At 43.7% G+C, this 17,753-nt stretch overlaps 1 protein-coding gene across 1 annotated transcript in view; it reads left to right on the top strand.

Annotated features, from left to right (window-relative positions):
• AKAP9 (A-kinase anchoring protein 9) overlaps positions 1–16,456 on the top strand; it is a gene marked incomplete at its 5' end in the record, with an annotated part of 407,878 nt that extends 391,422 nt beyond the window's left edge. Inside the window, 6 exon segments of the mRNA XM_082257825.1 lie at positions 646–837; positions 2,859–3,091; positions 4,902–4,981; positions 6,598–6,715; positions 11,186–11,310; positions 16,328–16,456. Of these exon segments, the coding sequence (XP_082113951.1) occupies positions 646–837; positions 2,859–3,091; positions 4,902–4,981; positions 6,598–6,715; positions 11,186–11,310; positions 16,328–16,368 (789 nt within the window). The 3' untranslated portion in view covers positions 16,369–16,456.
• Between the last annotated feature and the right edge of the window lie 1,297 nt (positions 16,457–17,753).

Raw genomic sequence — 17,753 nt, 5'->3', positions numbered from 1 at the left:
ACAACAAATGTCAGAAAAAGGCCTGGCCTTTAAGTGGTTAAACTGACCTCATTTACAGGCGGAAGTTCATTCCTTTGATCTAAAAGAAGGAAATGATACATTGTAAAACATTGTCTTTATAGTTATCTCCCAGCCTTAGCAATGTTGATAAACATTTGCAGAGGCTCTTTTTTTTTTTTTTTTTCTTCGATTTTCTTCGACAGCTGTGAGTGAGCAGAGAACAGCTCTGCTCTGTATCAATGGACGAAATTCTGTTTTAGGATCGTGAGGTGGGGGAGAGGGTGGGGTTGAATCCATATCGTAATTTATTAACGATTAATCATGCAGCTCTAATGGGTCTTCACCAACACTGCGTGTTGCAAACCGATTGTGGGGTGTCGTTTACTTATCATACATTCCGCAATTGGTTTGCGTGGAGGGATCGCAGTTTAGTTGCGGTGCCGAATTTGCTGTGAACTCGCACCGCATCTACTGTGATCCCAGGCTAGGGAGATTTCATATGGTTGCATGAACCTACCAGAACAGTGTTCTGCGACGATTGAAGGTATATGTGATCTTTTTGCCTGTTGTCATTCTGATTACACTTATATTGTATGTCTTATATGTCTTATATATGACTTATATGTCTTATATTTCCTTCTTCAGTCTACGGTGGATAACTCCCTGAACACAGATACACTTTTAGCAACAGAGAGAGAAGCGTGGAGCAGAGAGAAGCTCAGCCTGCACAAGTCTCTGAAGCAGACAGAGGCTGAATTGTCCAAAGTAAAAGCAGAGCTGAGGAATGAAATCATGCAGAGGGATTTTGGTCGGGGGACTGACAACACGACACTGAAAGTGAGCAACTATTCGTGAACAAGTCTGTGTATCTGGATGTGGACGGGCTCTGCTTGGAGGTGGGAGTGTGCTGTGCGTGGATTCTGCCTTAAAGTGTGTGTGCTGGGTTTAACTATTCCTGCCCGCCCGATATGCCTATGGGCCCGGATTGATGGGCTTTTGTTTGCTTCAAGTGGGTTTTACATTCCCATATAAGCTTAAGCAAGATAGAAGGAGGTCAGATGCACCTGTAAATGCATTCTGAATGATCTCAGAAGCATTTTAAAAAGATGCCATCAACACAAGCCCAAAGCCTGTCAGCACAGACCCTAAAGCTGTCCTCATAGATTGCATACTCTGTGCGGTTTCCTTTAGATCTAGCAAAACTAAGCAGTCTAAAGTTGGATACACACTATACAACTTTTGTTGTTAGATTTCCTTTAGATTTACCTTCAACTATGTAGTGTGAGGGCCTGCCTGATTGCATACAAATTGAAAGTGTTTAGGTTTGACCTCATATCATATGGTTATTGTAAATCTAAAGGAAAAAATCTAAAGACAATTGTTTAGTGTGTATCCAGCTTAAGCCTCACCTAAACAATAATTACATTTGTGTCCAATCAGGTAAGCTCTTGTGCTAGGTAGTTTGGAGTAGACCTAAAAACGATCATACAATCAGACTGCAGCATGTAAGGCCATTAGCATTTTTCCTTAAAAGTTGTTCTAAAGCCTTAAGGTTGTTCACCTTGATGTTTTCTATGCATTAAGGGGAAAAATCTTCTGTGCTGCAGCTGCTCCCCTTTTCCTTGAGCTTATCCGATCCAGCGATGTGCATGAGCGCAGCAGTCCCCCATCCCCCCCGCTGTCTCTCCCCTTATTGGACAGATTGATAGTAGTGGGAGCAATTGGCTCCTCCTGCTGTCAATGAAATCTAGTGAAGTGGGGGGCCGAACAGCAGCGAGGCTCGGGAGTGGGCACACACGGGTGCCCCCAGGAAGATCGGCTTTCCTTGGGGACTCCCTATGAAGAGGAGGGGCCTGGAGTGCCAGCGGGGGACACAAGAAGAAGAGGATCAGGGCTGCTCTGTGGAAAACCATTATGCAGAGCAGGTAAGTATAGGCATGTTTGTTATTATTTTTATTTATTTTTATTTTTTTTAAACAAAGCTTTAGAACCACTTTAAGGCCCCTTTCACACAGGCGATCCGATCCGCCTGTCAGTTTTTCAGGCAGACCAGATCAGATGCTCCATGCATCCCTATGAAGCGGTGGATGTCAGCGGAGACATCTCCGCTGACACCCGCTGCTATCCGATCCGATCCTGTCCGTGAAATCTGGAAACCCTATTTTCCATTCGGATGGGATCGGATGAGAACAGACAGGCGGTCCGTTCTCATCCGATTCCCTTATAGAGGACAGCGGGATCTGACAGCTCTGTCTCTGCACATAGAGCGGAGACGGAGCTGTCATCCGCCTACTCAGATTGACGGATCGATCCCCTGCTGAGCAGAATGGATTCAGTGGACGGAACGGACCCGTGTGAAAGGAGCCTAATTGTTTCTGTTTATCAGGAGCAAAAATACATTCACAAAACTTGAAGATATAGGGGAGCATGTGACTCACTCCATGTGACAGTGTTTGGCCTATCACCCAGTATCAGCACTGTCACATAGTGGTAATCCATAGCCCTGTGTAAGCTACAACTAGAACAACTCATAACTAACACATGGAGGATTCTCCTGTCCCCCTAGGCCAAACAGATTGGTGGAGAAGTAATTGAAATGTGAGTCTGTACTCCAGGGCAGGGTTGGGGGATTAAAGTTAACCTGACTGGCATGGGCAAAGTTCACTTTACTTGATCTGTTGGATTACAACACAATTGTATATGTGAAGCTTAGATGGATTTTTCATGGCTGACTGCTGAGAGGTCTGAGTACTCCTCCTACCCTTTTTATGAATGGCCCTCCACCATCTAGTGTCTCTAGACACCATTAGTAATAACTGGAATGATTCCCATTAAAAGTTTTTTTCTGTTTCTCCCAGAGGGTTTATGGAAAATACCTGCGATCGGAGAGTTTTCGAAAAGCCCTGATCTACCAGAAGAAGTACCTGCTGCTTTTACTTGGAGGGTTCCAGGAGTGCGAGGAGGCCACGCTAGCTCTGATAGCCAGGATGGGCGGACAGCCAACGTACACTGATCTAGAAGTGATCACCAATCATTCTAGAGCCTTCACTCGTTTCCGCTCTGCTGCCAGGGTAGCCATCGCTATTACCAGGTACAGATCATTGAAACAGCAGAAGGCCTCTGTGTCTGAAATGTCTGTCAAGGGAAGTTGTTTTTGTATGCAGATCTTTTAGTGAATTGGTTCTTTTCCCATGCAGGAAGAAGTAACCGTTTCAATTTAAAAAGGTTTGCATGTGCGAAGCTTGCTGCACTTTATAGTTGGCCCGGCGAGGGGGGGCCAAACTTCCAAGGGACAGTACCGCTGCGCCATCACCCAGAAGTGGGGAAGGTCTAATACAGGCTTCCCTTCGAAATGTGCCACATGTGTCACCTGAGGGGGGGAGGAAGCAGATCAGCAGAAGTTCCACTTTTGGGTGGAACTTTGCTTCAAATAGTTTAGACCAAGCTGGTCCAAACAAACGACTCCCTTCAATAACACATGCAGCAGCTGTGTGCGCTCTTTAACCTGTGTGTAGTTAGGCTAAGCGCTGATCAGCCATTCACAAGAAGCCTTGTAGTTTCTGAATGAATGCAAGACTTCCTCTGATTGGCTGAGGTGGATAGGCAGGCAGATGACATCACGTGCTCCACCTCCGCCAAGTAGGGGAATGAGGGGAAGCCTTGTAATCATTCATAAAATATAAACCCTCCTTGTGAATAGTTGAGCAGAGCTCACCCCCAAGTCATCACCCCCAAGTAAAGTCATCAGCTTTGACTTTATTCCAGGAGTGGGATGGGAAATTCCTTGCTGGAACACAGCGCTGTATACTCTATGTATCTGATGCGGCATACAAGTTTTATAGCGCACACAGACACTGCATCGATTAGTGAAGGAATTTGTTTGTTTGGGCCAACTATTTACATTTTCACTAAGACCTGGCATTAGGCTTCAAACCCTCTTCATTTTTTTATACTAATGTTTTTAAGTGTACGTCAGGGCAAAATAAAAAATACAATACATGCACATTTCCCCATGTTTTACCATTTGCAAGTACATAATAACTGTTGATCTGCCAGAAATCTCATGGTAAAGATGGCAACACAGTGCAAATGCTGCACTGATATTTTAAAGCCAAGTCATCAGCCTTGCCTGTGTTCTCCCTTGCAGGTCTACAGATCAACTCCCCCTCAGTCATCTCCATAACCTAAGAGGGGCAGGCAGCTGCAAACATTTAGAGGTTCTAACCCAGTGATGGCGAACCTGTGCACCACAGATGTTTTGGAACTACATTTCCCATGATGCTCAACTACACTGCAGAGTGCATGAGCATCATGGGAAATGTAGTTCCAAAACATCTGGGGTGCCAAGGTTTGCCGTCACTGTAACCCTTCTCCACTCCCATCTAAAGCCAAAATAAAACCTGAATCTATTTTTTCTTTACTGTAATTCTCTTCAAAGTTGAACCTGAGCATTTGAAAAATGGTTCTAGGTATCAACATTGCAGCACCTCCTGAGGCCTACAGGTACCTGTGACATTCTTCAGATCAATCCCTGCTTTCCAGTGGGAAATCTCCTTCGTCCAAGGGGGCTTTGAATTCTGCTATCCTCCATCCCTGCTATTAAACCCACTCCTGTCATTCAACTGTCAAATGGCAGAACCTTGACTGCTTATTGAAGTTCTGCTTTTAATAGTTGAATGACAAGGGGGAGGCTTAGCTCTGGGAGGGGCAAGACTTAATTTATTCCTGGATAGAAATAAAGGCCCTCGTGTAAGTGCCACGCAGGGATTGAGTTGCAGTGTCAGCACTTCAGCACTTTTGCTACCTTAGAAGCATTTCAGATGATATTCAGCCACTAGATAATTTAAATGTAATTGTGTTGATGTAGGCCAATTGATGGTTTACTATATTGTTTTTTGCAGGATGAAATTTCTGGTACGGCGGTGGCATCGAGCAACAGTTTTCACCACGAGTGGGACAAACCGAAACAGCTGTGGGCAAGGTGCGGATGAGACAAGCATGCTAAAAGAATGTTGGGCTCTATAGAGAGGGAGATGTAGAGCATGTGCCTGAGAGTGCTGTGGATGCTTAGATTTAGGCAGGCGATAGACGGTGCAAAGAAAGAAATTTGAATGATTCACCCATCAACAGAGACAGTGCTGACAGTTAAATCCTTGCCAATCTCTGCCAAGCAGTTATCTGCTTGTCTGTTCCTGGCAGGGGGGTGAAGCCGCCCCCACCGGGAGAAGACGGTGATTATTGCTAGTGACTATAGCAGCTGCTCTCGATAATCGCTACTGAATCTGGTAGGCTGGTTGTACCCAAGTTGATCTATCAACTTTGTACATTCAGCTTGCCCACACACGGTTTAAATCTCCGCCAATTCTGGTTGAACTGCCTATGATTCGAGCCATCTATGGCTGGTCTAACTGTCTCCATTGCTGCAAGGTTAAATGGAGAACAATAATTCTTCAGAGAAGGAGCACATCAGTGTCTCCTACATCTGTTTTGGCCTCATGGCTGAAAAACAGCAGGTCCCTGTTTGTATAGACAGCTGATGTTGAATTTGTACAATACTTCTCTGTCCATCCTGTAAAAATTAAAAAAAGAGAACACATACCCCAACAGATATCAGGAGGTACACACCTCCTTTTTTTATTTTTTATGGTTAACTAGCAGGTTGAATGAAAAAAAAAAATGACAGATTGCAGCATCAACACAAGCGATGTTGATGCAAAAATTTCTCCCGCTGAGACATTGTATTCTGACAGGGGGACTCCCTCCTCACAAAAATTGATGAGATGAAAAAAAAGTGACAACCGTGTTTAATAATGGTATGTTTTGGACATAGGGTACATTTTTTTTTTTTTTAACAGATGCTTAGTCATTACATTTTTTACTTTAAGGATGTACTCTATTTCCTCAAAGGTTTAAGGTAATTGTACTGCTTGGATCTTGATGAAGGGGACATACCCCGAAAGCTTGTCCTGAAAAATTGTATGTTAGTGCAAATAAAAAAAGTATCACGGACCGTACTCAATGGTCTCTGTCTCAAAGGTTTAAAGATTATAATTTTTATTTGTTTTATTATAATTATATTTTATTTAATTTATTATATTATTTTATAATTATTATTATATATATATATTATATATATATATATATATTATTTTATTTTATTATAATTTTATTATAATTTTTTTTTGTTACAGTTCTTTCCCCCTATGGGACAAAATACATTTAGTACTTTGCCCCATGTTGCTAATTTTTTTCAAACCCTATTTATGAGGTCCAACCTGTCCCCCTGCTGTGGCTGACCTGACACCATCTTTGATGCCAACGGCTGATTCATAAGTGCCGCTTGTCTGAGCTGTGAGCCATTTCCACGGGCAATGGCAAGAGAAATGCAGAGCTTTACACATTCCCCCCTCCCTCTGCATTTCTCTTGCCACTGCTTTTCTGTGGAAAGTGCTCACAGCTTCAAACTTTTAAATACAACAAACATGAATAAAACCGTATTTATTTTCAAATGTTGATATGTAAATGGAGCTTTTAAAACACATATGAACGCATGCTTGTATCATTGTGAATGAGCAATAACAAGGACTTGTTTTTCAGGTAACGAGGTGACTACTGACTCAGCCTGTCACCCCGCCAGGAGCCTAGAGAGAATCTCAACTTGCCGCTCCCAGTCCGGCTTCAATTCTCCGCAGTCCACTGTGAATTCACAGCAAAGGTGATCTATAGATTGTGCTTTAGTCCAAGCTGGCGCAATACAATAGCTTTATACCTGTGATCAGGGAAATTTCCAACCACTTGTGGATTCTTTCCTACACAAATCACTACTGAGCAGCTACACTTTTCTCTGTCACTGCAGAACACGCAGCTTATAGCCAGTCCTTATGAAGGCAGGTAGGTTTTTTCCTTAACCATTTCAATACAGGGCACTTTCACCCCCTTCCTGCCCAGGCCAATTTTGTAGCTTTCAGCGCTGTCACACTTTGAATGACAATGCGCGGTCATGCAATGCTGTACCCAAATAAAATTTTTATTATTTTTTTCACACAAATAGAGCTTTCTTTTGGTGGTATTTAGTCACCGCTGGGGTTTTTATTTTATACTAAAAAAAGACAGACAATTTTGGAAAAAAAAATTTTTTTTAAATTTCTGACAGTACATTTTTTAAATAAGTAATTGTTCTCCTTCACTGATGTGCGCTGCACTGATAGGCTGCACTGATGGGCACTGGTGAGTGGCACTGGTGGGCACTGACAGACGGCACTGGTGGGCACTGACAGAGGACACTAATAGGCACTGATGAGCAGCACAGATGAGCAGGCACTGATGGGCACTGACTGGCATCGCTAATGAGCACTGATTGAGGTCACTGTGGGCACTGATTGGGCACTGTTTTGTGTCACTGATGGGCATTGATTGGGCACTGTTTGAGCACTGCTTTTATACTATGTTGTACTTGACTGTAATAAGGGCATGGATGATCAGTGCCCTGATTACCTTTCCTGGACTTCCCTCTGTGGAGGAGCCACTGATTGGCTCTCCTCGCCACACACTCTGACAGCGTGATACAAGGAGTGCCGATAAATGGCACGTCCTCATATACATGTGACCGGCTGTGATTGGACACAGCCGATCACATGGGTAAAGAGCCACGTCATTGGCTCTTTACCAAGATCAGGGTCGCGCCATGTCTTAGGAACACGCCACAGCCATGATTGCCGTACTGCGCCTTCCCGCGGGCGTGCAAGAGCAGCCGTTCTGGGACGCCGTCATATGAGGGCGTCCCAGAACGAGAGCCGCACCACTCCACTGTCATTTGACAATGGGCAGGCGGCAAGTGGTTAAAAGAAAAAAAATCCCATTTAGGATTAAATTATGCATATTACAATAGTTTTAACACTTTTTTCGCAATTTAAAAATGCAATGTAATATGGCTACCTGTAACTGTTCTGTACACAGAATGTGTACTGACCACACCCCAGAAACAGAATTTCCTGCTTGTGTGATTGGCTCACCAATTTTCCCAGAAGTCTGCCTAAAATACAAGTTAGATTTCAGGCATCCCCTGCAACAAAAATGTCATTTTTTTGTGAGATACTCCCAATAGCAACACATCTAAAGGGATGCAGGCCCAGCAGATTTCCTCATTAGTGCTCTGCAGTGGCCAAAGCTGATTAATAATTATGAAACCATTCCCATTAGATTTATTTTCCCACATGGACACAGATTTCTTCAGAATAACAAAAGGTAGGAATCTGAAACAAAGGTTGTTATCCTTGCAATGTACAGAGATTACTCAGAGGGGAGTGTTTTTTTTTTCTCAACAAAAGTGATGTTATGCTTTAAAACAAAGCCCTCACTTACTGACCTTTAGCTGGTGGCACTATAGAGTAATAAATCCTCAAAGTTCACAGCAGAAGCCCTGAAGTACTTGTCTCAGCAGCTAGGTTCTCTCCTCGACTGCCTTCTAATCTTTCATGTAAACAGAGCAAGAGCTTTGAAAATGGGGAGCAGGGTGAGCTGAGCTGCTGAGTCCCCACTACGAGAGAGAAAGGGGGGGGGGGACTAATTTGCAGTGTCACAACTTAGAGGGGAGAAACTGAGCCATTACATGACTGACCTAAAGTATATGTGAACCCTCACATTGTTAAACAACCCATTCCGTTTAAAATAGAAATGAATGGCAAAACATTTGGTTTGGTTTTGATTATTTATTTTTTATTTTTTTTACTATTTTTTATTAGTGATCACATTCCCTCTGTTCTCAGCTGCATAAGGAGCTCAGATAGCTAGGGGAGGATAAACAGCAGCAACTGATCTTCCCAGTGAAAGGCTGTGTGGGTTGGGTGTTAGCACAAGTCTGATCATTGGAGGAGAGCAGACTGAGTTCCCAGAAAAGTCAGAAAACTCATTACGGTGTGTTCTCCTGCTTAATGTGGTCAGTTTTTAATAGGAAAGTAGAGGGACTGGCAGAAACACCAGGTAATTCACACAAAGGAAAGCAATGCAAAGAGAACAGGATACTTTTTTTTTTATACAAGTACATGGTACAGCAAGCCCATATCAGGAATGTGAAATTTTGAGTCAACATATTCTTTTAAACAGCTTTAGTGCTTCTCTGAATTCCGAGGATGAATTTCTCCATAGCGTCTGCAGCCACTAAGGGCATTGTTAGAATGGATTTTTAAATAGGACTTTTGTACTCATTGTAAAATACTTTTCTTGAGTCCCTTGAGGGACACGGGCTCCATCTCTCTGTCTTTTTGATCATGCTCTTGGTACTGCTTTGTTACAAAACTGAGGCATGTTGGTAGTGGGTGGTTTTATACTCCTAAGACTTCCTGTGTTACTCAGTGGACGCTCCAAGTAAAGGTTTTTATGATGAGTACAAAAATCCTATTTTTCTCCTTGTTGAAGTGACCCTGCTAATCAAAGGTCCCTTAACAGAAGAGCTGTTGTATTCATTTCTCTAGTGCCCGTATATCCTGCCTTACCCCCCCCCCCCCCTTTCAGTGCTGTAGCCTTCATCACTCTCTTCAGCGTTTGACTCTTCCGAACTGTGTTCCCCTGAAGCAAGAAGAGAAAAGACCGGGCGCCGATCTAAGTGTAGCAATAAAACATTTAATAGCAATAGCAAGAGTACTACTCACAGGAGTATGTTAAAAACAGGCATCTCAATAGTGGGTGTGCAGAGTTCGTCCGGGGGGTCCTCCACAAGTCCTGTTGGAACTGGTGCTGCGAGGGATATGCAGCGGCTTCCTGGTGCGGGACGCGCTGATCTCTCTGTGTTGATCCGGCAGCGTGGGTCCGTAGGATGGAGGGCCGTAGTGTCACTTCCTGGTTGACTCTGCGTGCTTGAACGGCGACGCGTTTGCGGAGCATGCGCTCCTTCTTCAGGCCGTCTGAAGAAGGAGCGCATGAAGAAGGAGCGCATGCTCCGCAAACGCGTCGCCGTTCAAGCACGCAGAGTCAACCAGGAAGTGACACCACGGCCCTCCATCCTACGGACCCACGCTGCCGGATCAACACAGAGAGATCAGCGCGTCCCGCACCAGGAAGCCGCTGCATATCCCTCGCAGCACCAGTTCCAACAGGACTTGTGGAGGACCCCCCGGACGAACTCTGCACACCCACTATTGAGATGCCTGTTTTTAACATACTCCTGTGAGTAGTACTCTTGCTATTGCTATTAAATGTTTTATTGCTACACTTAGATCGGCGCCCGATCTTTTCTCTTCTTGTTAAATAAATTAAGGGGGGATGGGAAGGTGAGTATAAAAACTTTTCTGTTTATGGGATCTTGGATTTGGATTTCGCTTAACCTGACAGGGTCACTTTAAGACAGCCAAGAAAAAAGACCAGTGATGGTGAACCTTGGCACCCCAGATGTTTTCTAACTACATTTCCCATGATGCTCATGCACTCTGCAGTGTAGTTGAGTGAGCACCATGGGAAATGTAGTTCCAAAACATCTGGGGTGTCAAGGTTCGCCATCACTGCCATAGACGATTCATTTTTTTTTTTCATTCAACCCGCGGGTTGAATGAAATAAAATGACTTCATTCCTCCATCCACACATTTGAGCTGAATGGGTGAATGTGTCATTCTATTCTGACAGCGGAGAGACTTCCCCGCTGTCAGAATAAACTGATCAGCTCCACTTTATATAGCCAGTGGCGCTGATCGAGCGGCAAAAATTCAACAGGGCAGTTGTTCAGAAGTTGAAAGGTAGCTCAACTTCTGTACAACCACTCTGCCCATACATGGATCAAAATTCGGCCAGTCCCTACTGCACCGGCCAAATTTCGATCCATGTATGGCCAGTTTAGATATATGTAACTACTTTACTGTCTATAAACTTGGATACAAGTTCACTTTTAGCAAAAACTAGGTGGAGCACCATTATAAGCCGCCTTCTGTTATTGAATATGATAGACCTTTAAGAATGTGGCATAAGGTTTGTCCAAAGCCTTTAATTTGGTTGTGTTCCACCTCTAATACCTACCCCTCCACCCAAATTCTGCTCACGTGTACAGTGGGAAGATGGTGTAAATAGTGCAGTCCCTGGGACACCGGTGTCCCCAGGAGCTGGGAGACTGATGTATAAAGACCTCTAGAGTGCTATGTAGAGCTGCAGTTTTTGGATTCTGTGTATCTAATACTGACACTTCATTCTCCACCCTTCTAGGTACATCTCAGCTTCTGATGTAAGTCCCTGCTTTCATCTTCAGCACTACGATCCAGACAGAGCACTGACAGATTATATAACTCGGCTCGAGGCCTTGCAGAAAAGACTGGGCAGTGTGCAGTCAGGTAATGTACAATCACAGACTTTATACAAAAAGAAATTAGTCTTTAAAAGGGATAGTTCCTGCTTTGGCTGTGGATTTTCTGAATTGGCTCATACTCATACTGCACCCAAAGCTGGATAGGTTCCCCCTTTAAAGGATTTTTAAACCAAAGAACAAAGATATATATTAAATTACAATTTACAAGTCATTAGATGTGACGGCTGCATTCATTTTCTTTTCTTTCCTGTCCATTAAGGGACGCACAAGGGTTGATTTATTAAAACTGGAGAGTGCTAAATCTGGCGAAACTCTGCATAGCAACCAATCAGTTTCCAGGTTTTATTGCTAAAAATTAATCGAACAAGCTGAAGTTAGAAGCGGATTGGCTGCCATACACAGCTGCACCAGATTTTGCACTCTCTAGTTTTACTAAATCAACCCCACAAAGTCTTAACCCTAAGGCCCCTTTCACACAGGCGGACCGTTCAGATCCGCCTGTCAGTTTTTTGGGCGGATCTGAACGGTCCCCCCATGCATTCCTATGGGGCATCGGATGTCAGCGTAGACATGTCCGCTGACATCCGATCCGTCAAATCTGGATGGATGGAAACCCTATTTTCCATCCGTCCAGCGGATCGGATGAGAACAGACCGACGGTCCGTTCCCATCCAATTTCCCCCATAGAGATGCATGGGGAACTGACAGCTGTGTCTCCGCACATAGTGCGGAGACACAGCTGTCATCCTCCTGCTCAGCGGGGGATCGGCAGATTGATCCCCCGCTGAGGAAAACTGACTCCGTTCCGACGGACGGAGTGTGTGAAAGGGGCCTTAGGGTTGCGCTGCTACCCACATGAGGATTGCACACTAACACAAAATGTAGGCTAACCCAGGATATAACACCTCCCAATACCAGCATGCCTCAGTATTTGCAAGTTTCCTAAGATGTTGAATGCTTTTTCTTTAGCTCTGCTGATGTAAAGACTAAGCTGTGTTTTTCTAGCAATGTTTTTTGTCTTCAATTTTTCTTCAGTCAAGACTCTTCTCTAGATTGCTGCTGGAGGTTTCCCCTCTGATCGGCAACTATCCCACATGGTCATTTATAATAGCTTGGCTTTTGGACCATATCGCATCCAGACCCCACTGGCTTGTACATTGCAGGGCTAGCCTGGAAGTGACCTTCAGACACTGGGTTCCTCTTGGTGCACTTTTCAGACTTAGTTCAGATTAAGTTAGCTGCTGGGTGCTTTCCAGGTCCAGAGCTGACATTCCCTCTGAGCTTGACCTATCTTTGAAGACTCAGTGGATAGGCTGATTGGATCAAGCATCGGGAGCTCTCTCAATTTTAACTTGTTTTTGGATGCTATTTTTCCTTATTTCCTGCCAGCTTTGCCATAGAAGGGGTTAATGATGTAGGACTGAGCCCTGATGTCACCCACTTTGTAGAGTATCATGTGCACTGTGCGCTCACTTTCCTGCCATACAGTGTAAAAAAAAAAAAAACCTCACCCTGCTGCTGCTCCTCTTGGAAAGAAGTATGTGTAATGTCGGTTTTTGACTTATTTTTAACTGTCAGCCTACATTGACCTTGGCAACCTCCAGCAATCTGGCCTTCGAGTCGCTGACCCTCACCTACTACCAGTTGTGCATGTTTTGTGAGTAATTGAAGCCTTGCCTCTTACCCTGAAATCTGTACCTTGCCCTTCCATTTTGCATTCACAGCTTGTTTGATTCTAGACTCGGGAACAGCCCTATGGTTCCAAGTTCACCAGGGTCACTTTCCACTAAGAAGTCAGGGGCTGCTTGCAGCGAGTTTACTGATGGTGCGCAAGTCTGCAGCATGCTGTCATGTTGTCCCCTACTGTTATGCCTCGTTTCCACTGAGTGGTATGGTTCGGAACGGTACACATTGCGTTTCCACTGCCAATAGTACCCTTTCATGATGGGAGTGGTGTAGCAGGAAAGCTGTGATAGACGATTCTCTGTCAACCAATCAAAGTTCTGCAGAGTGTAGCTCCGCCCTGTTGGTACGGTACTAATGTGCTTGGTACCCCAACGAAAGGGTACCGAAAAGTGGTACGGTACGGTTCGGAATTAGGGTACCATTCATAATGGAAACGGCATAAATAGCGTACCGTACCGAACCGTACCTGAAAGCTCAGTGGAAACGAGCCATTAGAGTATCTCCTATCTTCAGGGTCCTCTATGGCTCCGTCTGGTACAGCTGGGTTCTCTGCCCTCTTGGCTGAGGCTTTTGCTACGGTTATGCAAGACTTTATGACCCAATGGGCTTTAGTGGCTTCTCAGCTGGCTGGATTCTGGCTGACTCAAATCCTTTTTTGATATTCAGTGCAACTTACTTGTTTTTTATTGTTTTTTTTATGGCTCAAATCCTTGTTGGATGAGTTTACCCCCTGAGGATTGACAGTCTGCTGCTGTGACACCCAAGTTTTTAAAGGAGACCGTTTTGGCCCTTATTATAGCTGTTTGCATTCGCTTTTCCGATTGTTTCTATATGAAGATTGAAAGTGACCTAATAGGTTGCTTGCTCCCCCTAAGCATATGCTGGACTTGTATCTCTTTGGTGTGGATTTTGTTGGGAAGGTGTGTCCCCTCCAGCCATATCTCACCATTTCTTTCATCAACTTATCCACACATTCGAGCGTTCAGGTGCTGATAGCTCGATGCCTAAAGCTTGTTAGGGTACGTGTGCTGCTTTTCCAAGTAGAATGGGGCATTTTTTGGCCCCTTTGACTACAATGGGAATGTTTGCACAAAAATGCATGCTATGTGCCTTTTTCTGACACTCTCATAATAAAGGTTTGTATGGCCAAAAACACACAATCCTGACCCAAAAAAGCCCCTGTATTGCACTTCACGCTTAAAAACGCACGCAAAAAAATGCTTCAAAGTGTAAATGGGGGCTTATGGACCCAAGTGTGATGAGCTGTTGGAAGCCCTAACCAGAACTCTGTTCTTGTTGGCAGGTCCCACCTTGCACTTTCTGACTGTGATTGTGACCATGTCTGACTGAGTAATATGCTTTAAAGGTGATCTAATCGCTGCAGTTGTTGACCCCTGATTTTGAAACTGGTTAATGTACAGATGTCTGTGGCTTGGAATTTCAGCTGTGATAGTTTACTGGAAGTTGTCTCCTTTCACATATGAGTCTCCTGGCTTGTGCTGGACAGCGGGGATGTCTTATAAGAAGCGTTTAATCCATATGCCCTTCGAGGGACAGTGCCTCTTCACACCGGCCCCAGAGGAAGAAGCCTAAGTTGCACGCTACCTCTCTAACCGCCAAGAAATGTCCCTTTTGTTTCTCCTTTTACTCCACTTTAGCGCCCAGGCCCCCAAAACTTGGCATTTATTTCCACCTGCAAGGTCTGGTACTAAGTCTGCAAAATCTTCAGACAAACCTTCCTTGGCATGACGCTGTGCCCCCACTATCCAGAGTTGGGGTACGTCTTACGTCTCTAAGCCTTAATGTTTGGGGTTATACCCTCGGCTGATTTTGCACGCCAATGTTCAATCCTCCTGTAGACAGTAGTGTACCCCAAAGATTTCAGATTACCTGTGTCTCTCAATGGTACAGTTAATGGGTTATATGAGGAATATAAACTTTTTTTTTTTTTAGACTAAGAACATTTTCAACAGGTACAGAAAATACCTGTTAATCTTGCGAAAAAGGCAGTGTCCTTGTCACTTCCTATGAGCTGAACAGAAAGCAAAAACATTGTTGTCCTTCTGTAAACTACTAAACTCCCTATACCCATGTAATGCAGATGAAGAGAGGAAGGCTTGTTTGTAGATTAGCCTGGGTGACAACATTGCAGTACATAGATGAATTACAGGAGTAAATGCAGCCACACCAGGGACAGGAAATATGTTGCAAGATTGCCCGGTGGTAAAAAGAAAACAAATGCTGCCACCATATCTAGGGACTGGTAAGCCGCAATATCTTATATTTTTGTTTTTGGGTTTACACACATTTTAAGGTCATTGCAAATGACAAGGAGTGCATCCTTGTGCCTAAAGGAAAAGATATTTCACTTCCACATAAGAGTTGAGGGATCCAGGGGGTTTGTGAAATAGAAAGTAACAGTTTACCCTGCTGAAGCAAATTGGAGTTTTTATTTTTTTGCCTTTTTTAAAGAGGAATTAAACCCTCCTCTGCAAGTTGTACCTATAGATAAGCCTATAATAAGGCTTACCTATAGATACTGTAAATATCTCCTAAACATGTACCGTTTAGGAGATATTTACCTTACATGCAGCCAGTGACGTCACTGGCGCATGCGTTCTGAAGGAACTGCCGCTGGTGCCGTTCCTTCAGAGACCCGTGCCGTGACCGTCGGCTGCCACACGCCAATCAGATGGCCGGATGCCGCGATCCCGGAAGACGGGCGACTGAACATGTCGCCCATCATACAGGTAAGCGGGCGGCAAGGCGGGGGCTCGTTCTAAGGTAAGTATTTCATAATGAGCTAGTATGCGATGCATACTAGCTCCTAATGTGTTTCTCTTTCAGGGTGAGAAAAAAAAAAACAAATTTGGGTTTACAACCTCTTTAAAGCAGAACTTCACCCAAAAGAGGAAGTTCAACTTTAGGTCCTCCTCACTCCCTTCTCTGCCACATTTGGCATGTCATTTTTTTGGGGAGATAGCAGGTACCTAGTTTTTGCAGGTACGCTCTTAAACTTTTGCTCGGATTGCCTATGCGTTCCGAGCAGAATTTCTCAAATCCCCCTTCCTCCCGCAGTCTTCTGAGGCACGTCACAGGTCCCAGAAGACTGCGGGACCATTCACAAAGTGCAGTGCGGCAAGCAGACGACTGCCCTTGGTTAAGATGCTGGCACTGGAAACCCGAAGGCTAGTGAAGAACTAGCCAGGGTGAGGACAGCGCTGGATCCCTGGACACGTAAGTCGCTGCTGACTTTTATTTTTTCCTAGAAAGAAGAACCGCCTTTAATTTTTGTCTTTTGGTTGAAATTGATGCCATTTTTTTTTTAACCAATTTTTTCTTTCTTTTCCTTCCAGGGTCAAGTGCAAACACAACACACTACAGCATAAGAAGATAATACCCTCGCAATAACTGAACTGCCTTCTGTAATATTGTGCTGCTTCCGTTACCCTGTATTGTGTTTATTGTGGGACCAACATCCGCCCCGACAGCAAACTGACATGAAGAAGCCACATTAAGCGGTCTAGATTTTCTGTATATCAGTTTTTTTTTGTTTTTTTTTTTAAATCAGCTGTCAATGACATGTACATTATGTGGATTTCTAATTTAATTGATTAACTTATACGTATTTATCAAGAGGGTGAAAGGCAATTGTATGTATCATGGACTGGGAAGCCTCGTTAGAGGCTGAAGCGACTGTCTCGTCCTACCGTTTGCTGCGGCATTGCAGACTGGACATATCATATGTAGAGACCTATTTTTGTAATGGTAGAAGTTTTGAATTTTATGGGTATTTTGTCAAAGTACTGAAATAAATTTCATCATTTTAACAATTTCAACAATGAAGACTTATGCTTATAGGCAGGAGACAACCAGTTGTCCCCAAATTCTAATTGTATGGAGGATGAAATTCCACAAACACGGCACAAATACAGCTCATCAACAGCAGGAGACGTGTGTATTGTTGAAGAAGATTATAAAGGATTTGCTATATTTTTTCCCCTCATATTTTCTGAGTCTTGTTCCTCTGTCTGGAAAGCCATCTGCAATATTTTTGCTTACATTTGTGAACAATATATATTTTTGTTTGGTATATTTTTCTCTGCATGCAGGTATACATAGAAGTCCTGGTCAGAGCATGTTTTATACTGGAGTAATGCTACTTCTGACCACTAGGGGGAGATGCAAGGCAGCCTACTACCAGCTGCCATTTTTCACATGCTGCTATTTCTGTATGGCATTCATCAGCTCCCCACCAATGAATTTTAAAGTACCCCTGTCATGTAGATGCTAGACTACCCCATAAATCAAAAGTTCTCATGAACGTTCTTCAGATTCATGAGGCCCTTAACCACTTTAGCCCCAGCCCTATTTCGGACACTTTTTGTTCACAAGTTAAAACCAGTATTTTTTCCTAGAAAACTACTTAGAACCCCCAAACATTATATATATTTTTTTAGCAAAGACTCTGGAGAATAAAATGTCGGTCATTGCAAAATTTTTTGTCACGTGGTATTTGCGCAGCGGTCTTTAAAACGCCATTTTTTTGGAAAAAATTTGAAAAATCACATTTCACTGCATTTAAAAAATACTAAACAGTAAAGTTAGCCCATTTTTTTTGTATATTGTGAAAGATGATGTCACGCCGAGTAAATAGATACCAAACATGTTACGGTTTAAAATTGCGCCCCCCCCGTGGGATGGCGACAAACTACGGTCAATAGAGATCTCAATCTGCGACGCTTTAAATTTATTTAACGGTTACCAGTTTAGAGTTAGAGT

Source organism: Pelophylax lessonae (assembly GCF_965119305.1).
Source record: "Pelophylax lessonae genome assembly, chromosome: 5".
NCBI lineage: Eukaryota > Metazoa > Chordata > Amphibia > Anura > Ranidae > Pelophylax > Pelophylax lessonae.
This window is presented reverse-complemented; position numbering and strand designations above follow the sequence as displayed.